Source organism: Micromesistius poutassou, assembly GCF_964030765.1.
Source record: "Micromesistius poutassou genome assembly, chromosome: 22".
NCBI lineage: Eukaryota > Metazoa > Chordata > Actinopteri > Gadiformes > Gadidae > Micromesistius > Micromesistius poutassou.
Window position 1 is genome coordinate 7742190 of NC_140292.1, and position 22207 is coordinate 7764396.

At 43.7% G+C, this 22207-nt stretch overlaps 5 protein-coding genes across 5 annotated transcripts in view; 2 read left to right on the forward strand and 3 right to left on the reverse strand.

The window, feature by feature from the left end:
* The window catches only part of npr2 (natriuretic peptide receptor 2), a 41720-nt gene extending 36726 nt beyond the window's left edge, over nt 1-4994 (reverse strand). The window contains exons 1-2 of the mRNA XM_084486178.1: nt 4022-4994; nt 476-657 (exon numbers count right to left, since the gene is read on the reverse strand). Coding sequence (XP_084342304.1) covers nt 476-657; nt 4022-4733 — 894 coding nt within the window. The 5' untranslated portion in view covers nt 4734-4994. The remainder of the gene's footprint in view (nt 1-475; nt 658-4021) is intronic.
* Nucleotides 4995-6213: 1219 nt separating this feature from the next.
* Nucleotides 6214-11021, reverse strand: alad (aminolevulinate dehydratase). Its single transcript, XM_084486141.1, has 12 exons — nt 10974-11021; nt 10165-10295; nt 9931-9981; nt 9238-9334; nt 8877-9012; nt 8682-8765; nt 8363-8451; nt 8069-8124; nt 7898-7985; nt 7723-7809; nt 6977-7106; nt 6214-6535 (listed from the first exon to the last, which is right to left on the reverse strand). Exons 2-12 carry the CDS (start codon nt 10281-10283, stop codon nt 6477-6479), a joined length of 996 nt encoding a protein of 331 aa, XP_084342267.1. The 5' UTR covers nt 10284-10295; nt 10974-11021; the 3' UTR covers nt 6214-6476.
* Nucleotides 11022-11093: 72 nt separating this feature from the next.
* On the forward strand, nt 11094-13127 carry tmem203 (transmembrane protein 203). Its single transcript, XM_084486963.1, has 2 exons — nt 11094-11163; nt 11588-13127. Exon 2 carries the CDS (start codon nt 11872-11874, stop codon nt 12286-12288), a length of 417 nt encoding a protein of 138 aa, XP_084343089.1. The 5' UTR covers nt 11094-11163; nt 11588-11871; the 3' UTR covers nt 12289-13127.
* A 1370-nt stretch (nt 13128-14497) lies between these two features.
* Nucleotides 14498-20319, forward strand: LOC311367573 (scavenger receptor class F member 2-like; the record flags this gene model as incomplete). Its single annotated transcript, XM_084486399.1, has 11 exons — nt 14498-14610; nt 14878-14936; nt 15049-15150; nt 15630-16149; nt 16444-16662; nt 16821-16949; nt 17174-17277; nt 17418-17532; nt 17649-17755; nt 18447-18602; nt 19319-20319. 11 exons carry the CDS (start codon nt 14498-14500, stop codon nt 20317-20319), a joined length of 2625 nt encoding a protein of 874 aa, XP_084342525.1.
* Nucleotides 20320-21365: 1046 nt separating this feature from the next.
* uqcr10 (ubiquinol-cytochrome c reductase, complex III subunit X) lies at nt 21366-22056 on the reverse strand. The gene is made up of 2 exons (XM_084486912.1): nt 21898-22056; nt 21366-21684 (listed from the first exon to the last, which is right to left on the reverse strand). The coding sequence occupies exons 1-2, from the start codon at nt 22036-22038 to the stop codon at nt 21637-21639; spliced, it is 189 nt and encodes a 62-aa protein (XP_084343038.1). The 5' UTR covers nt 22039-22056; the 3' UTR covers nt 21366-21636.
* Between the last annotated feature and the right edge of the window lie 151 nt (nt 22057-22207).

A 22207-nucleotide genomic window follows, 5' to 3' on the forward strand; every position in this document is an offset into this window, starting at 1 on the left:
TTATGATATTATTAATATATATTTATAATTTTGGTTGAGTTAGAACCGAGATATATAGGAATATGAACAATACATAGTCTTACAATTTATCTAAACAAATGAAGATATCTCCTCAAAAAGTGGTGTAGTAATCTGTCCCTCAATCTACTTAGAGCATTGGAGTCCACTGATATCTTGACAGATGTTCAATTGCTTTAATTAGATACCGGAGCTGTGTGTGTGTGTGTGTGTGTGTGTGTGTGTGTGTGTGTGTTTGTGCGCTTGTGTATGTGTGTGTGTGTGTGAGTGAGTGTTTGTGTGTGTTTGTGTCCGTGTTAGTGGTTGTGTATGAATATACATGCATACACACGTGCACGCGCACACACATACAAACGCACACATGCACGTTTTTGTATGTGCTTGTGTGCACGTGCGTGTGTGTGCTGTTGTGCAGACGTGCAAGACCGTGCGTGGAGGCAGGTCAGGTGCACTGTACCTTGAAGACTTTAATGGCATCCGTCCAGTCCGGGTCAGAGTTTTTCCAGGGCTTGCGTTCTGTCAAACTCTCAGCGAACACGTCCAGGTAGAAGATGGCGTAGTTCTCAGGGTCGGGGATATCATTCTGAAACAGCTTCATGATGCTCAGGAACGTGTCCAGGGGCCCACAGATGTACACAACTGTAGATGGAATCAGGAGATGGCAGGAATTTCATACCACATAAGAAAAGGAGGTAACTGGGTAATAACTTGGTAACTTGGTAATAAAAGTGGACTTTCACTTAGTTGTGACCCTTTCAAAAAAAGTCTGTTTAAGAAGTTCCAATATATTTGCTTCAGAAGCTTTGTATCATTTTAAAATGATAATTGAATCTCACCCTTTGGGACCAACATTTATCTTTGGCATTTTTCGAACCTTTCAAATGTTAAAACGTTGGTAATTATTTGTAGACTTGCCCTTTTGCGAGGGCTTGAACAGGTCAGAATATACTAAAGGAATTTTTTTTGGAAACATTTTTGGCGATTACTGAGCACTATTTATCCTTATTATGTTTAATTAGCATTATATAATTCTGCATCTTGCCTCTAAATGGATCATGCGGTTTAGTACTACTTGATTTGGTAAATTGAGACCTATATGTGGCAACTTGTTTACCTTCTGTGTAAACAGCTGTAGGCACGCTCTTAAACAGTGATCTTTTAGTAACTCTAGCACCTTCTCAAAAACACATGCAGAACTTGAGCCCGTTTTTCAGTAATCCTATTTGGCACCAAAACAACAGTAAACTGTCTGCAAACGCTATATCTCAAGATATTTATATTATTTGTGTTGGTGTCCCCAGGAAACACTTGAGTGAATAGCACCTCGGTCCAACTCATTTCCTATTCCGAAATGCACCAGGAACCTATGTTGTTTACCGTCAACATTTCATTAATTTACGCTTAAATCATGTAATCATGTAAATGAACAAATCAAGCATCGACACACAACTGACACCATGCAGGGAGGCTCCACGCCTTGCTCAAAGACAGGATTCTCCCCACCCCTCCAGTCGGGCCGTCATTCTAATGACCACACAACATCCTAACTACTCTCCCTCTGCCCAGTGGGAGTTGGACCGGCCAGTCTGGCTACAAGCAGTATTTCCACTCGCAGCATATGCCAGCATGGCGGCTGCCAGGCTCTCCCGGTAAAATGTGCTCACATGTTGTGAGCCCCAGACCGGCAGCGAGCAGAGTGCTCGCTGAGGCCCTGATTCCTATCTGCTCCAGCGTATAACTAAACCCGCTCCAAGTGGCCCTGCTGACTGCTGGGTGGAGACCAGCAATAACACACAGAAGTAGTGGGGGATAAAAGCTCTGCCTGTGCTCCGGGGCCAGGGTACCTGCTCAGAGTGCACCAGGGACTCAAGCAACCACCACAACAAATTGTTTAGGTGTCATTTGTTTAAAACTAGAATTTTTTCCCCCTCCAAAGACGTGTAAAACCTTATAAGATATATCTGATTGTTATTCAATTTGAATAATTTTTTAATATGCCTGGCTTTGACTTGGATGAACACCAAATCGGTGCCAATATTCCAGAGACATTATTTGGCATTAAGTGACTCAAAATAATCTGTAATTTTCAACCAACAAGGGAACACATGGCACACATTGGCCAGCTATTTGAATGATCATATGTCCACCAACATGCGTTGTATAATAACCATATTGTGAAGGCCTGAGATTTGTATCCGTTCCTCTTTTTAACAGCACATAACACTGGAATAAGCTAACCAATTAGCTCGCCCCGTCGTTTTCCAACAGAGCACTGTTGGCTTTAAAAATCAATGTTGGCAGATGGCTAAATCTGTCTCAGAGAAGCTTACATGCTTGAGATCCTATTCAGTAAGAATTATTCTGCAGCATAGGCTACTGTACACATAACAATCTAGGCCCACTATCGATAGTAATGCAAAACACAGAAAACGTGCTTTGGTTTAAATACTGGCAAGACCTAGGCTAGGCTGTGTGCATTGTATTCTGTTAACAATAACTCAAGATCTGAGTTAGTGATCCCCAGTGATCCATGTTTGCATTCCGTTTTGCAAGGTATCAACAGTTTTCCAAACATCTCAAGTGTGACAAATCCCACTAAGAAGAACTGGTCCCATACCATTAAAGAAGAGATCAACAAAAGACAGATGAAGATAATACATATTTAATGACTTCTCGAACATTTGCCAACTGAACAGTGGCTGTTATTCCGCAGAGGTGTAGACCTAACCTGACCCTCTCGTTAGCCTCAGACCCCTGGTCCAGACAAAAGGCATCTCTGTGGACATTGTCAATCGATGACGGAAGACGGAAGGAGGGCCGCGGGGGTATCTGGCGGGACAGCAGCGGCGGAATGCCGAGCCAGGACAAGTCCGGACTAAACCATTACCCTCCGGGACCCCGGAGGGACTCTAACGGGGTCTAGGAAGAGGTTTGGTGCCTATCCATGGTTAACGTTAGCTGTATTGCTTCATTATCCAAACAGGCGACGTTCGATTTATTTAGTCAATGTTCAACGAGCCAACAAAAAAACATGTCGATAATTTAGCTTGATAAAAACGCAATCAATAGCAGTAGGCCTAACTTTATTGTATTAAATAGCTAGGCCTATAAACGCCTATGACGTATCACAATCTTGGATCCTGGACTTTTAATTTGACACTGAGACTAAACCCTGATTACCGTATTCATAATAAATATACGGGACTATATTTGTTTTACATTTACCACTTAAAAAATGTGAATGCTATATCGTTATAGTAATCCCCATACATAATTGGCCTAGGCCTAAGTGCATGAACGACAGATATAATAGCCCTACGTTGGATTTAAGCTTGTGTAGACAACTGATTTGCATTCAATAAAACAGTAGGCCTAATGGACCTATGTCTACTTTCTTCTTATTTCAACACCACAGCACACAGGATAATTTTTGAAGTCCAAACGGTAGCTCAATCATTGATGCATTTTCTAGTCTCGAAAATGTCTGGCATGTCACACACACACACACACACACACACACACACACACACACACACACACACACACACACACACACACACACACACACACACACACACACACCCTTCTTCCCGTACACACACACACACACACACACACACACACACACACACACACACACACACACACACACACACACACACACACACACACACACACACACACACACACACACACACACACAGTGAGTGGCCGACGACAGCATGCCCCCCTCTTAAAACACAGGTGGTCCCCCGCCAATAAAGCAACAGACTGTCCACAGCCTAAACATTCCTCGTCTAAGTAGGCTATTCCCCGCATCTATTTCTGTCGACCCTGCTTAACATCTGGGAAACCGGGGGGGGGGGGTCATATTGTAGGTTTAATATCTGACAAGCTCCTGGGTCAAAACAATAAGACATGGATTAAATGCTAGATTTTTTTTTCTCACACATCCACAAAAAAGTATCCAGCTCATGATGTATGACGAGTCTAAGGGACTTACTTCTTCCATTATCCTTCATGCAGGTGATGAGGTCCTTGTACTCTTTGCTGTGGGCCTGGTACGGCTGGGCTTCGATCGTCACGTTCAACTCAAATTTCAAATTCAGAAATATCCCCTCCGAGAGAAAGTAGTAGGGTCGGTCGTCCTGCCTCAGGTCGTGGAAGATCACCACTGCCCGAGTGGTCCAGTTGAAGTGGGAATGAAGCATGCTCGCGAACTCTCCCAGTTTGGTGGTCGACGGTCCGGTGCGCATGATCGTCCGGTACTCTTCCCGCTTGTCGAACCCGTACGCCGGGCCTCCGGCCGTTATCAACGGCAGCTTCCAGTGAGACGCGAACCTCCCCACCGAGGCGAGGGGGTACACGCACCCCGGTCCGATGAACACATCGGGTCGGATGTAAAGTTTGGCGTCCACGGCGACTACCTGCGCTTTGCTCTCCACGCAGGAGCCCGCCGCCGGGTCCTCCGTGCTGAAGTTGAGGATGTTCATGGAGCGGCCCACGAGGAGCCCGTACTTCTCCTGGAGGTCCTCACGTGCCATGAGGATCGCCGGGAAAACTCTCGCCAGAGCCCAGGGGTATTTCTGATAATTGTCTGGAAGCATCACGGCTACGGTTATGTTATTAGTCCGGGGTGGCGCTCGACCTCTTGCGAAAGGTAAGCAAACCATTGCCACGAAGAAACAGTATCCCATGTCGTGTTTAAATCTCATGGTCTTGGTTTGGTTGTTTTCCGCGCGGCAGAGTCCGAGTAAAGAGATTTCACCCCGCGCGCTCACCTTTTTAAAGTGAGGGACGCGTCTGTATACCCCACAACTCTCTTTTAAATGGGAATAAAGTCAGCCGCCAACAACCAACAACCACTATTCCAACTCATTTTAGCTTTAATCCCGGTAGCATCCTTGTGTGGGCTAATATATTCCCTAAATCCGTTTTGTTGTGGTGGAGCAGCTCTTCAGCTGATGTTGAACAGAGTCTGCCTCTGAGAGTGATAACATCCATCCAGATGATTGGGACTTAAATCACAGCAACCCTCCGCACTCCCCCTATACGTCACATACAACTGGTCCTCGCGGCACACGGCAAAGAGGCGCCCCCTGCCGGCGATGTTCAGAAACACTGCACACACACATTAAGGGGTCATGTTTAGCGTCTTAAATAAAAAAAAGAAATAAAATAAATTTGTAATCTTAATTTTTTTTTTTTTAGTGTCTCAGCTCCGTTGAATCTTTAAACCCCCAAATCAATCATACCCATAGGCAACTGTATATTGTGTTTGTATTGCAAAATTACTATAACATAGGTAACATCAAATAGATTACCACTGGGGCTAAATTCAGCCCCCAGTGTACACCATCACAGTGTACAAAGACACACACACACACACACACACACACACACACACACACACACACACACACACACACACACACACACACACACACACACACACACTGACCCAGCAATGAGACACTGTTCAAAGTGTTTATTTGCATGATTGATATCCTAGGATAGGGAATACACAGCATAGGCTTATAAACACAGATGGTATGTTAGCTCCCAGCTGAAATACCACTGAAACGGTATCAATGTAGGCCATGATAGCAGGGCAGTTTTAAATATTGAACACATAATAACATGCCAATGTAATGGCATGTTATACTACGAAAAAAAGATTTAGAATCTTTGCATGAACATTATTCGTTGCAGTTGGAGTGGGTGGAGGAACCAGAGAAACATGGCTGCTGGTCAGGATGTGGCCCACAGGATGCTGATACCCCATGTAAGGCTATCTCAGACCATGCCCCCAGTGTTCGTATGAAGGAGCACCATCACAACTCGTGACGTAGAAAGGACCCCATACAGAGCGGTTGCCAAGGGCCCCCTGTGTCAGTCCCAAACGTATACTCGCCAAACACAAGTTCTGTGTTTCCTGGAACAGCTTCAGTTTGATAATCAGGACTTTGTAGGGTTGTCAGTTCTAGGAACTCGGGAGAGAGTGACTGACAGTTTGCCATTCATGTCAACACGACAGCATGAGTCAAGCAAGTGACCCCCACTGTAGTGCCTGACCTTACCAATGCTAAGGCCTGCCAAACATGCAGAAAAGGACCCTCTCTGCCGGAGTTCAGATAACCGAAAGGAAAAAAAGCTTATTCAATTAAACAAGATACCACCAGGTCAACAACATAATAAGATTGTCTTTTGTTGCTTTTTATTGGAAGTCAAGGAGGCAACAACAAGATACATTCATATAACACTCAATGACTTGGCATAAAACAAAGGATCTTTTTAAAAAATAACTTTGGTACGGGATATTTTTTCGTCAGCTTTACAACGCAGGATAAATATTTAAAATCCCCCCCATTTGACGGTATGCATTCTGTCTTCTTTTAAAATGGAGTCTTTATTTCTTGGTCCACATTGTCCTGCCGCATGTCCGGTCTCTTTTGCCTTTACTCTTTCAGCCAGCCCAGCAGCTGAGGTGTGTAGTAGGTGATGATGATGTCAGCGCCTGCCACAGAACACAGCCAGAATGACACCAAGTTCGAAAGACTACCTTTGGTCCGGTTATGTTGCTTAACAGTAGCTGCTCACATCCGACAGAGACAAAGGGCTACTGAAAGAGTGAGTAGGCCTACAGTTTGAGTATCTACTGAGAGAGTGAGCCTACAGTTTGAGTATCTACTGAGAGAGTGAGCCTACAGTTTGAGTATCTACTGAGAGTGAGCAGGCCTACAGTCTGAGTATCTACTGAGAAAGTGAGTAGGCCTACAGTTTGAATATCTACTGAGAGTAAGTAGGCCTAGAGTTTGAATATCTACTGACAGTGGGTAGGCCTACAATCTGAGTATCTACTGAGTGAGTGAGAGAGTAGGCAAGTAGTTTGAGTATCAACTGAGAATGAGAAGGCCTACAGATTGAGTTCCTACTGAAACCCAACAGCTGATCTCACCTGCCCTGCGGAAGGCCGTCATGGACTCCATCACGGCGGCCCTCAGGTCGAAGGCCCCGGCCTGGGCCCCGTGCCACAGCATGGCGAACTCCCCCGACACGTTGTACACCGCCAGTGGGTGCATCGGGTGCTGCGGAGACAGCGGTCAGGTCAGGCATGGTTCATACAGCGCTGGATCACTTTACGCCTATACAAGTTACAAAACATTGTGGACAGCAAACCAGCAGGTAGCTCCACCTGAAAACCATAAAGGAAAACAAAACAGTAACAAACATATTTAGATGAAAAGCAAAGTAGTTGGTTACAGAGAAGTGATATGGATTGATCCGGTTCCTAATCTTGCCTTGAAAGTAAAAAAAAAAAAACGTAGCTAGGATAAGATGTAAATATGTACTTGAATGTTCCTCTATGGGTTAAACGCAACCCGTAGCAGCCATTTAGCCCCGCCCCTAAATGACAAAAAGTATGACCGAAGCATGCATGTTCATCTATACGGCTAGTGTCTGAGGACTAGCCTAAAGGCGGTTTGGTTTTCCTGGAAGAAGGGACCACAGAACAGAAGGTAGGAGCCCCCATCCAGGAAGGGTCCCAGACAAATCAATTTACATTCAGTTACTGTAAAGTAGACAGAAAAACCCAAGATCAGACAGAACTAGTTGATCTGATCAAGTGAGCTCCAGTCAAAGTATGTCTGTGCATTAATTGAATAACATAATTGAGTCGCAGTCCAAATAATAGTCAATTACCTTGTCTTTGACCTCTCTCAAGATGTCCAAATAGGGGAGCCCAGGTTTTACCATCAGCATATCAGCTCCTTCTCTCACATCCCGCTCCTAAACCATTACAACATCACACAGTCATGTCTCATACTGTGCACAATACATAGAATATACATTATCAAAATTCGGCATTTGATCTTACCACAGCCCGCAATGCCAGTCCCCTGGCACCAGGGGGCAGCTGATAGCAGCGTCTGTCTCCAAATGCAGGCTTGGACTGGGCAGCATCTCTGCATGAACCAACACATTAACAAATTAGCGTCAATGTCGGCAGGGTTTAGGCTATTTGAATTTCGGAATGTGCCACACCTACCTGAAAGGGCCGTAATAGCATGAGGCAAACTTTGCACTGTAGCTCAGCACTGAAACCTAAAACAAATTTAAAAAACACACAATTATAAGTCATCCATTTTCGATCCATGATTTATTTGTTATTTTTCGACTACTTTAAGGCTTTTAGAGATTTGTCTGAATATTTAATATTTCATACAATTTAAATCTGTTGTCAAGTGAAATGACATACTACATTACATAACATAAATACTTCATCAGCAAAAAGCTTTGTTTGTGATTTTAAGTTAGACATTTTTTGCATGTTCCGGCGTACCTTATTGCCCATTTCATTGGACATCAGTGCCTGTTTGATAGCCCTCACCCGTCCATCCATCATGTCAGAGGGGGCGATGATGTTACAGCCTGTCAGGGCGAAGCAGGAAATCATAAACCCAGCAAGGATGTCATCTTTACAATATCATGAATAGGGTCCGATTATTTTCAGGTTAACATGACCTAACTAATTGCGACTCCAAATTTGTTGGAAATGTAATTCAATTTTAACATCCTCATGTATTAATATGTTTATTTTTGGGAAGAACATTAGTCATGCTACAACAGAAACCCATGGTGGTACATTACAGAGTACTGACCAGCCTTGGCGTAAGCTACCGCCACCTCCCCTAAACGTATGCAGCTCGCGTCGTTGTCCAATGTGCCATCCTCACGTAGAATACCTGAAACGACATCAGACACCACACTCATCAATACAGCAGCAGCACACACGATAGTTGTTAGCGCCCTTATCCAAATGAATAGAAAACCCTACAAATCTAGGGTGCGCATACCGCAGTGTCCGTGGGCAGTGTAAGGACACAGACAGACATCGCAGGCGATCAGCAGATTGGGGAACAGAGAGCGGATCTTCCTCACGCCCAGCACTGCAGGCGTCTGGTCCGTGTCTGCCCCAGAGCCTCGGTCATCCTACCGGTAGAACAAGTGTTCATATGCGATGTGCTGTGTATGTACCAAAACAACATGAGGAGACTAGCTAGGGCCAAAAACAATTTTAATCAATTTTAACAAAAAATGTCATTTTTGTGAATTACACTTAACAACTAAATTTGTATCCATTTACCAGAAAACTCTAGAAGACCATAGTATCCATCCAAATGATATAAACACAATTCCCAGTAAGGGCGTCCTTACCTTTTCTATTTTTGCCGGCACACCAAATATCAGCACACATTTTAAGCCGTTTGCTACAAGAGGCTGCAGCATTCCCTCAAGCTTGTTAACGCCATACCTGGGGATTGAAGATCACACATATGAAAAATGCTGATCAATAATGACGTTTTGACTCTACAATACTATTATTGGGTTTATCCCGTAATGTCCAGTATAGAAACTTGCTTAGGCTTATAGATCCCCTCTGACTATGACTCAATCACATCATATTGTGATCATGTAGTTAAGATTGTAAACCTTTCCCAGAGATATTCCGAAACTGAGATGAATGACTGAATCCAAGACACAACATGGGGATAAGAGGAGGAAGATGTTGAGGCGCAGTGACCTAACGGATTCCCCTCTTATCTGCGTTCAGCTCTTGTAGTTGGCTTTGGGTCCACCCCTGACTGTTATTATCTAAACACAACAGACTTGGACTTCAGCGGCTTCTCATAACAATTAAAGTACATCTGGTGTGTTTGATGGCAATTCTACTGATTTAGTAAGGTCTTTGTTAATCGTTTACTGCAGTGTAATGTTGGTGATAATAATCAACATGACACAAGACAAATCCTTCTACACATTAACACTAGTGAAGTCTTCATTTTAATGTTAATGATTCAAACAAAAGATAAAATTTATGATAAATTGTCTTCTGTTTACGACACTTACCTGGCTTGACCAGGAAGGCTTGCAATAGGCTCCACTGCATCTTCACTGTCTCTGTAAAAGAGATAGTATAGAAAAAAAGGAGAAAAAATTACAACTTGGTCAAATCTCCATTGACAGTTTATCAATAAACAACTCTCCTTTTATGTTTTCCCAACTTTGATGATTGTTCTATGTAGACAAATTATCATGATACAATTGCATTATATTGTAAAAAAAAAATATATATATATTTACGTTATGAATATTGGGTAGATGAGGTTTTCAGGTCTTAAATCCGCTGCACATGACTGCCAGTATCTCAGTGTTGGGTGAAAATAACCACTGTGGAGCACAGACTCGACTGGCGTCTGCATTTTAGATACCGGCTGGAAAATAACAAGAACAAAGAGTTAACCAAAAAGTAAGGCATTGACATACCTTGCCGTGTTTGCATAGCACATTGTGTCCACGGGTTTCTGTTCTGGTATCACCAAGTAACCGTGAAACCGGCTCAACCACGCGGGATAATGCCTATCCAAAAGAGCAGGCGACCAGACGGTCCCAAATAGGAATACCATGTGTCGCGATATAATGATTAACTGTACATATATAGCAACGTAATTGTTGAAAAGGGTTGGTGCATTAGGAGTTACCGTCTCAATAAACACAAATATTTACTAATATATAACAACGTAATTTTTGAAGGAAGGTGCATTAGGTGTTACGGTCTCAATAAACAATAGATATTGACTAAAGTAAGGACCATTGCATAGTATAACAAATCATCTCCAATATAATCAAATGTAAATCGTTGAATATAGATCCCAGTTCAGAAAACAACTTCTATAAGTGGGCATCAGAGTATTACCTTGTTATTACATTACTCACAGTGAAATACGGCGCTAGATAAATACAAATACAGTAACAATTTCCGCAGTAGGCTATGTATTGATTGTCATTAATAATCAAACTTTATATTGTAAATCTCCTACCAAATGCTGACATAACATTTGCATACAAAGGTGACTTATAATTAGGCTTAATTAAGCAAAAAATGTACCTACCCTTGGAAAGTCTTACACCCTGGATTTTTCCTTCCTTCCTTGCTCCGGTTTGCTACTTTATGCGGCAGCTTACGGCCACCGTAGGAGGTGTAGTGAGTTGAGATCTCGCGAGAGTATACTGACGACGACGAGAAGACAGCTCACCAGCGTAAATCATATTTTAGCTACCACATAAATGGACAAAACGCAGGTAAAAAACAATGCAACATCATTACGATTTACTCCACTATAAACACAAACTAATTGATTTTGAAACTGTTATTGAATACGTTTCATTGCTCAACGTCAGTTCACTTGGCTGGCTCATAGCACTGTAGTGTTGAGTTGTATTAACGTAATGAACTGTAGTGTTGAGTTGTATTAGGAACTGTAGTGTTGAGTTGTATTAATGAACTGTAACTTAGCGGTAAGTCTCTGGAGACCAGCTTGATGCGATATCTAACATTACATGACTATATGTCATTCTGATATAGCAGCGTTCGTACTTCCCCTAGTGATTATGCTGTAGTAAGGTGTGGACATGGTTGCGTTCTACGTAGAGTAATGTCAGCTGTCTTGTGTTTTAGGGATATCATTGTCATCTAAATAGGTTCTTATTCTGTCTTTTGCTGTAGGCCCAAGGCCTATGGAGATACTGACGGATTCTGTATTGGCCTGGTTCTGCAGCCAACCTTGGGCCCCTCTTCGCCTACCAGACTCAAAAATGTAACCTAGACTCCTCTGCTACTTCCAGTGCCTTGCCGTCCAACGTGTCTCTGCTGTCATTCCCAATTATCCCGAGTCTGGACTGACACACCAGCCCCTGACTTGGCCTCAGCCAATCAGACCCCTGCTTTCATTCTTCATCCTCTCCTGTATCTAGTCTCATAACCCCCCCCCCCCCCCCCCCCAAGCCACAATGCTGTTCTCCCTCAGAGAGCTGGTGCAGTGGTTGGGCTTCGCCACCTTTGAACTCTTCCTCCACCTGGCGGCCATCTTGATCTTCAGTGTACTGGTGGCGCTGCGGGCGGACATGTTCACGCCGACGCTGAGCTGGTGGCTGGTGTTTGTGCCGCTGTTCGCCGCTGACGGCCTCAGCACCTACTTCACGGCCATCGTGTCCATCCGCCTGTACCAGGAGAACGAGAAGCGGCTGGCGGTGCTGCGGTTGCTCTGGGTGCTGACGGTGCTCAGCCTGAAGCTGGTGTGCGAGGTGCTGCTGTGTCAGAAGCTGGCGGAGCAGGAGCAGGCCAGGGACCTCTGGTACGGCCTCATCGTCTCGCCCCTCTTCATCCTGCTGCAGTTCCTCATGATCCGAGCCTGCCGAGTCAACTGACCCAAGCGATCGGCAACTGCCCTTTTGAGATTCAGAGCATAACACAGTCTTTGTGTTTGCGTGTTGCCAGCCAGCACTGGTTTGGTGTCATGTGTTTGAGTTAGGTCAATCAAAAAACAGTCAGTGAGTAGATGCTGTCCTAAGCATTGTTCATGATAACGGACCACGATGCAGCTACTAACACAGCTTGTTTATTTATGACCTGCTCTGCAGTGTTACAGCTCAATTATTACAGTTGTTGTCTTGTTAAAAATCTTTTCTTCAATAGTTCAGTGAACATTGTTTAAGATACTGAAACTATACAGAAAATGAAAGGTAACCCTTGACAGAGATAACTTTTAGAAATGTTACTCAAAAGCTCAAGCAAGTCCTTGGTTCAAGTTCCTATGAATAAGAAACAAGAAAGAAAAACAATGCCCTATTTGTTTTTTTCAATTGCCCAAAGGATAACGGAACTAACTCGATATCAAATTAAATTGGATGATAGCAATGTCTGTATATTTTTGTCATGTAGCAATGCTATTGCCGATCATTGCATAGCCTAGTAGCTCTCTGATGGCGGTCAATGCTTCCAATTCACTTGCTTACATTAAAATAACTCAATGGAAGGGAGGTTTCCCTCTCTCGCCAAACACATCTTTCTTTGTACACTATGTATTGCCACTCTTTAATTGTGTACATGTTACATGTGTACAGGCCTAGTTTCTTCCTCACGTGAAATTCACTGTAACGCATTCTCTCAGGATGCACCAACTTTATTTATATTCGTATTTGGCATTTTCGTACAGTTGTTATTCGTACGGTTGCTGTCACTTATGCATATTTCTGTAAATAAACTGTCTGTATTTACTTGTTTTTAAGCAAGGTGTATTCCATCATTACATTTGATTTATAGGGGGCTGTGTCTGCTTCATCATGAGTAGGTAATAGGTGGATTTTACTGGTCTCTCTAGAGCAGAAAGTGATTTTTTTTGTGTGCTGTCAGTATCTCTAGAGTGATGTAGGTCTATTTGGTCTGTCTTCAACAGACTTTTATCCTGATTAAAATAGTTTGAGTTGGCTACTTTTTAATTTCTCAGTAGCAGGTGAAGAAATAGTGAAGGTCCGCTGTCACCATGGTTATTTTGAAGCTACTTGTGATGAGTCTCTTTTTAACCTTTACATTTAATGCACTCATCCTTGTTGAAGATGATCTTTTACAAACTTTATCTGATTTAGCTATGTTAGGAGTCAACAGTTACTTACATTATATTGCAACTTTAGATGCATTTAACTACTTTTCCATGCTTTTCGGTTTTTCATATGATCTTGTATCTAATGTGGCCAAGTTCAACACTCATGCATCCCAGCTCAAGATTCCCACTGAACTCTCTAATTTCTTCCACTAGGTGGTAGTAATACATCACTCTAAACTTTCATTTTGCGGTATGACTTCTGTGTGCGTAAGTGTTTGATTCGGTTCTGATCGATAACAGTGAACAACATCGATGCTCAAATTAGCCAGAAAAACGAATAAAGATTCACAAGAGGATGATGAATATTAAATATTTCGCTTTTAGAACCATATGTGAAAGGGCCTACACAGACACACAATAGTCGACATTTTATTAAAAAAATACTATAATTAGGTCTAAGGCTACCTAATAGAGTGGTCTGCTTGTTGGTTTGTTTCGATGTGAAAATACATTAACAACAAGCCGCAAACCGAATCGGGGTAAACATTATTGTGGCCTACTATGACCTGCTGTCAGAGCATGGCCCTACCTTTACTTTAAATCACTATATTCACCGTTTCAAAGACACGCACCAGGGGTGTCGTAGGCCTATTATTATGCGTTGTGAAATGATGTGTCTTCAATCACAACATCAAACGTGTCATACCGTTCGCATTCTTCACAAGTGATTCAGATGCAAACATTTTCGAAAAGGTACTGTGATCAATGGAGTCTACATATTTTCACACTCATCTCCCCACTCTATTATTTTCCCACCTATAGCTACTACTTGCCACGCCGCCTCCAGCTTCTATTGGACGGTCTGTCCGAGTAGGGAGGAGATAGGGCAGAAAGTATCCCCCCCACCAGCATTGAAAAGTTCTGGCTTTAACCCTGGAGTGATGTAGGACTATTTAACATATCTTTGACCAGCTTTGATCCATATTCAAATTGTCCTATATGCTACATATGTGTATGTATGATGCTGTGATCTGATGATGGAGACGCGGGCCGTCAGAACAGCGTTGTATGTTGTGGGCGCTCTGTTATGTTTCACTCGGTGTCACGGAGAGCTCAATCCCAGGGGTAGAAATGTCTGTGAGAACATGTGAGTATTTCTCTTTTTTTGTATTTAACCTGATTGAAAGTCTTATGTATGACTCCTCCGTTTTTTCATAGGGCTGTATGAATGATGTTGACAATTCAGCTGAGAGACGCTCGCTGACATATGCAGGCTAAAGATGTTTCTGTCGTGTCGTCCTTTCCAGTATAAAGTTGTTAAGTGTAAACATGATGCTCAGTGGCAAGTAAAGAAATTAGTAAATTAAAAAAAACATTGAAACTTTCACGTTGAATCCTGAACATGTCTCCACAGTCCTGGACATTTCCAGTGCTGCAGTGGTTGGAGACATGTGGCAGACGAATGCTCAGCGGGTAGGCTCAACATCAAACGACCACAACACATGGGTTATTCCGATGCGATTTGTAATCGTTGTTTGTTATTCTTCGCCTTCTTTTAATGACGTCCTAATAAATGTTATTTCAGCAATATGTGAAGGGAATTTCACCTGCGCGGAGAATGAAGTCTGTGTGCGTCCCAATGAATGCCGCTGTCGCCATGGTTACTTTGGAGCTACTTGTGATATGAGTGAGAAAAAAATATTTGAATGAATGAATATTTTATTCATTCATCTTTGTTCATCCTCATTGAAGATTGTCTTTTACAAACTTTATTTGATTTAGACTTAGCTCTGGATTACAACTTTAAATGCATGTCAATGTAGGCCTACTTGTCCATGCTTATGTGTTTCTTTGTTTACAACCATCTACGTATGCTATCGTTTTGTATCCATTGTGGCCTGGCTCAATAAGGGTTTATCTAGAGTTGCCAAAGTTCCCACTGAGGTGTGTTCAATCTCAGATGTAGGGGAGTGGATATAGGGCTGCAACCTGGAATGTAGACACAGAACAGTTTTGAAATTATGATTTTTGGGTGTGGGTGGGGGTGTTGTTTCTTTGATCATTCAACAGATGATCACACTGTAGTTGTTTTCATGCATGAAATTATCATTGAAAAAATATTGACTCACAACACATATCACCGACACCTCACCCATGCCCTCGCAGAATGCCCACCCCAGTTCTGGGGCCCCGACTGCAAGGGCAGCTGCCCCTGTCACCCCTACGGCCGCTGTGACGACGTGACCGGGGCCTGCACCTGCCGGCCCGACCGCTGGGGCGCCCGCTGTCAGCTGTCCTGCGGCTGCCGTCAGGGCACCTGCGACCAGGGCACCGGCGTGTGCACGTGCCGGCTGGGCTTCTGGGGCCCGCAGTGCTCCGAGGCCTGCGCCTGCAGCCAGGACTCGCAGTGCGACGTGGCCTCGGGCCGGTGCCACTGCCACGCCGGGTGGTACGGCCGCGCCTGCGACGTCCGCTGCACGTGCAGCGGATCGCCCTGCGAGCAGCTCACGGGCCGCTGCCAGTGTGACGAGCGGCGGTGGGGCGGGCAGTGCGAGCGGGCGTGCCAGTGCGTCCACGGGCACTGTAGCCAGGCCGACGGCTCCTGCGCCTGCAGGCCGGGGTTCCGGGGGAAGCTCTGCAGGGAGCCGTGCCCAGCGGGCTCATACGGGCAGAACTGCAGGAACAAGTAGGTGGACCTAAGTGTTTACCTCAGAGAAAGCCATTATGCATTCCCCACATAATGTCCATTGTAACACATGTCGATTAAAAGCGTGATGTCTACAGTGCCTGTTTTTATAGCAATGACATTCCCTTTGTGGTGTGGTGGGTTTGTACACTCCATCCCATAATGTGTGAACACCTTTGAGTGGCCGCTCTTTGTTTATTCTTCATTGTGTTCAGCATAAACGGCAGCAGCAGTATGTATCCCCCTATGTTTTTCCAAAGTCCCACATCTGTGAATGCGCCGGTCTGTCTATAGGTGTGGCCACTGTAAAGGCCAGCAGCCCTGCAAGGTAACAGAGGGTCTCTGTGTAACCTGCGACCGGGGCTGGAACGGCACGAGGTGTGACCAGAAGTGTGCCAACGGCTTTTTTGGGGAAAACTGCCAAGAGGTGTGTCCGGCGTGCAAAGACGGACACTTCTGCCACCGCATGGATGGCACATGCCCTCACTGCAACCCCGGCTGGCTAGGAGAGCGGTATGAGAATAACCATGACTATTATCTGAGTGTATTTTGTGTTCAAGTAATGGCATTGCCATCCGTCAGCTATTGGCAAAGGTATTATTATAATAACCACTATTTAATCTAATAAGTCAACAGCTGCCTGAACTATTTGAATCTTTGTGTATCCACAGGTGTGAGATCAAGTGCCCCAATGAAACATATGGAGACAACTGTGTCAGCGAGTGCCAGGACTGCTTCAATGGCACATGCCACTTTGTGACGGGGCACTGTGTCTGTGACCCCGGCTTCCATGGAGTGTTGTGAGTTATCCAGAGCATTAGAGTGGTCAGGTTATAGCCGCTGAATCCCACTTTTTACAGAAAATCAGGATGAATATCAGGCTTGTATCACAGTATTATAATGCTGAACTGAATCATTGGGGATACATTAACATATTTATAAACGTGTTCATTGGATAAATGACACATGTAAATAAAATATTCATCCTATACCATGTATTTTATTCTGTTCTTTGTTCGTACAGTTGTAACGCGAGCTGTTCTGCTGGTCAATACGGCGTAAACTGTAACCAAACATGCTCCTGTTATGACAACGACTGCGATCCAGTGTCGGGAACATGCAACCTACGTAAGTTCACCCTAATGCTCACCTACTACCTTCCATCTTTCAATTCCCATTTTTACATTTTGAAATGAATAGGGGCTGGCGTTTCACGATGAACGTGATGCGTTGTCTTGAACGGAGCCTTCTGACGCTTGGTCCTCCAGAACAGAATCAGAGAATGGGCTTAGTGGCCGCTGGGCTGCTGTTCTGCATCCTGCTCTTACTGCTGCTGTCCCTGCTCTGCTGGGGTTTGCTGCGCAGTCATGTATACATCGACAGGTGAGACAAATATTGACTAAGTAGGCCCACAGGAATGATATTATCAAGTATTTGACAGGTGTACTATGACGTACACAGAGGTTTAAATTAAGTATTTTTGTCCGGTTCTGTTGAAGCAGCCGTGAGAATAAAGCCAAACAAAGACTCTTTGGTGGATTCACAAGGATAAGTTATAAGCTGCCTCGGGTTCCACTGCGAAGACAGAAGCTGCCCAATGTTCTTGGTAAGGATACAGGTTTTACCTTCAACAGTAGTCCAATGACTGTACACTGTTTTCATGCTAACTGTTAATGGTATGTGCACTGGTTTTACCTTCAACAGTAGTCCAAAAACAGAACAATGTTTCATGATAACCAATCATGGTATCGATTCATATTTTATCTTCAAAACAATGTTTTCATGATAACTGTTCAAATATGCAAAGCCCATGTTACATGTAACTTTTAGCTTCTTTTTTTTTAACATTTAACTTACCAGGTTGGAAAAAGCTCATCTAAATCTTTTTTTCCCAAAAGCAACAGTCCCACTTATGTATACCCATTCAGTCATTTCAAACACACACACACACACATTCCAACAAGGGCCCCTGTGGACCATTAACAGGAAGTAGCAAAATTACCTCAAACTGCAGTTCTTTCCACAGGGACAGGAAGATTAAGCTTTTCTGTGGCGCAGTAATAGTTGTAACACTCTTGATCACTAAATGAATTTATCTTTTCAAAATAATCACAAAAAATAACATATGACAGTATATGGAATATATATGGAATGGAATTATTGTTTTGTAATAGTGGGAAAGTAGTGATATTTCTTACTCAGTAGTTTATTGTAAGCTATGCATGTCTGGCAGCTTGTTGCGCAGAAGACAGCGATATATATATGGAATGACGACAACATGCACTTACGTTTTACAGTATCCCACCATGACCCTGAAAACACGTTGGACTGCAGTTTCATCGAGACCCCCTCCCCGTCTACAGGGGACCAGCCGACCCCCTCCTGTTCCTCAAGAGGATCACGCTGCTCGGTGGAGACCACAGAAAACAGCCCCGTCTGCTCCAGCCCGCACGGTGAGCCTGTAAAAGACTTGCTTGTTCGCTGCCTTTATTGGTTCAACATTTTATAGGTGTTCTGGTTGTTGCTAGAGCTTATATCTGTGTGGGTTGTTTTTTTTACTTTTTACTCAAGTCAGCTAATTTAAACGTACCACGTTTTAAATTGGCCTAAAAAAACTGATATCCTGGCTTTTAATTAAAGCAATGAACTCTTGACCTGAATTATCTTGAATTGCGGGAAGTGATTGTTTACAGTGGAAGGAAAGTAATCGCCACTTCATCAGGAAGCATCTTGTCCAAGATGCCAAATTCTCCCGACATTACGTTTTGTGTGCATGTTCAACTGCAACTAAACAATTATAATGATACAGACTCAAGTGTGGACCCTGAGGGACACAAGAATGCATATCATTAACGAGGAAATAACGTCTCTCACGTCCGGAAAAGGTTAGGTTTCTTATTCTAGGGAGAGGCAATTAAAGATATTCTATTCAGAGCAGCAAACTTGTAACATTTAACGAGAGTAAAAATATTTTTTTATTATCATTAATAAAAATTTTGATTGAGAGTTTGACTTTCAATAATTTAGAGTCAAGTTACTAAGTCGCATAATTGCTAAATTGAGAACAGCAGTGGCCCCACATCACCTACGGATTGTTAGTTTTAAACATTTTCTCAATGGTGAGTGTTTTAATGTCTGTGTTATTCTGCTCTCTCAATGCCTCTTTCAGAAACAGCCATGGAGAGCAAATCAAACGCAGAGCGATCCAACAGAACAGAGACCACATTGTTGTTGTCTGAGGACGATGAGCTGGAAGCCCAGACGGATCACGTCTACGAGGTCAGCCCTAGAATAACAGAGCCATGTTTAGATGACCCCAGGGAACCGACCTACCACGCTGTGACCAAGAACCCTCCCAGTGTGGGCTGTGCACCCCCTGGTGGACCCGCGCTGGGGGGCTCCGCACCGCCACCGGCCTCCCAACAAGAAGGTGATGGCGGGACAGACCCTCTCAAAGAAAACACAAAAGTCAATGCTGCAGGAAGGGTTAAACCCAGGCCTCCGGACCCGTCCACAAAGCCCAGGGCGTCTTGGATCCACCAATCCAAGAGCCCGAAACAGAAGATCCATACGGACGCTGTTCAACATGGCACAAGGAGTTCTGAGAGGAGAACCGGTACAGGGTCAGTCGCCTCCGCTGTGACTCCGAGTGTGGAGGAGCTGGAGACCCCGGCGGAGCGAAGCACCTCCACGAGGAGCCCGTCAGGGTTTCTCCCACTAGAGCCCATTAGCAGGGCGGTGCAGAGCGTTTGGAGGCAGATAAGACATACCGACGGAGACCCTGCGGCGTCCAAAACATTGTCTGGTAAACATCCAGACGGCGCAGAATCCAACTGTGACGTTGTTCCACCACGCCGCATGGCGCCCCAGCCGCAGAACCCGGTTCTGAAGAGGAACGACCTCAAGAGCGGACAGGAGAGTGGCAGGCCGTCTCAGCCATCGGCACGGAACAAGAAGCAGGAACCAAGCCAGGCGGGGTCCCGGGAGGGCACCACGAGAAGTTCTCCGGTTCTGACGACGAGCGGTCCACCAAATGGAGATTCGCTGCCGAGGAAGGCTGACAGCCCAGGGAAGGAGGGCTTGAGAAATGTAATAAAAGTGCATCCGAAGACCACGACGAAGCCAGTACAAATAAAAAATCCTCAGGAAGGAAATATATTATTATATTAATATATATTCCAAAATCAATGAAAATTAGTAAGTGAACATGAGGCAATATCACTGCATTTGATAGGCAGTTTTGCATCGATACAAAGAAATCATTGTTCATAAAAGTCAGAACTGGACTGGACTAACTTCTTAAATATATGAATATTCTGAAACATTAGCATTAAAATTCATGTTTGATTTTATTGCAGGGAAAGCAAGGTAACGCAGTGCTTCATACCTTGACCCTTGGGTTATATAATCTGTACCAATAATGTATTGGATACACAATTGGCTTTTTACAAGGGAAATATATTCCTTGCAATTTTATTTTAAAATGTAATAAGTAGTTTTTTTCGGAAGTCAATTTTTTAATTTTATTTCTCGTTTTACCAAAGGAAAGTTGGTTGGAAAATTATATCTTCCATATAAAGCCAACACTAAGAGTTTATGGTGCTAGAGAAATACAGAATTGCGGTGCAGATCTGTCAGAAAACTGTACAACATATTCTGTACATTTAGCATATGTTGCACATACAACATATGTGGTTAGCTGAAGCTGAAGGATCAGCGTAAAAATAATACATGTGTTTGATGTATGGAACTTGCATAAACTTATCCAGAGACAGCTGCAGTGATTGATTGTTTACCTCATTAAAAGGTTAGTCAAATTACAATCAAGTGCTCTTTAAAAATCAGTTTACATGATTTGGTTTCACCTCCATGATTGCTTAAAAGTCTATTCTGTGGAATTAAGAAGCGTAGAAGGTTTTACATATTCAATAATGCTCTGGTGCAACCACGGCTCTCTTTTCTTCTGCCTATTTTATTGATGACATATTTGACCAGGTAACACATGTATCGCTTATTTGAAGATGTCACTCATGCCATGGTAAATTAAAATGTCCTTTATTCTTAACTTTTGGATACTGCCTCAAACACTCATCGCTTTAGTTGTAATAGTTTGTAAACAACCCTTGTATAAGTTTGGTTTTCAATCAACATGTCATAAAAAAAACAGTAACATGGTTCGCTCGTATGGTCACTATGAAAAAAACCATTACACGATCTTAGATTTACAGGTGTGTTTAATTTAACAAGTCATGGACACGATTTGGGAGAAGGGAAAGCGAGACGAACTATGACAGAAGAGAGGACAAGTTGACCGGCCCAGTGAATCCATCTAGGTTGTGTTCTGCCCAGTCCATAAAACCTCCACCAGGTGTGTCGCAGCCGGCCAGGACCGGACAGTCCCAAAATTGTCCACATCATCAGGGAAGAGATGCGTGATAGGATGGAGCATTGGGGATGAGAAGGGCTTCTTTGCAGTAGCAGGACATCTTACTCATCCTTCACCTCGTATTTGTGTTTGATGTGGCTCCAGAGTTTCTGAAACAAAGCGACCATATTACACGTTACACACCTCCTTTGCAAGTGTGTCTTTAACCGATACACATGGTGAGACGTATAGATTGGCGTTACTTTGCGTTATCTGGTGTTATGTAGCTAGCTACCTGCATGCTAATCCTAAGCTAGCGTCCATTCGTCCTCTACATGGAAGGTCAGGTTATGAGGTATTAGCTGCTTAACGACCACACTCACCCCCCTGTTCAACTGCTCAAACACAGCATCGCCGCCTTGGTCGAACACGCGTTCGAAAAACACTGCTCCCACTATGATAGTGACAGCGAAGGTGGACGTCCTCCGGAACAGCAAGCTGTATACGGTCTTTGCCAGCGCCATGTTGAGATCAGAGTGGAGGTTCGGGGAAAGCGGAAGCCGAGCAGGTTCAATTCCGCTTGATGTTTTGGTTTCGTAAACGGGATAAATCAACACAAAGACCTGTCCCCCCCAAATATGATATTAATTCTTATTCGTATAACTTATTCTATGAAATTTAGTTTTTAAATAG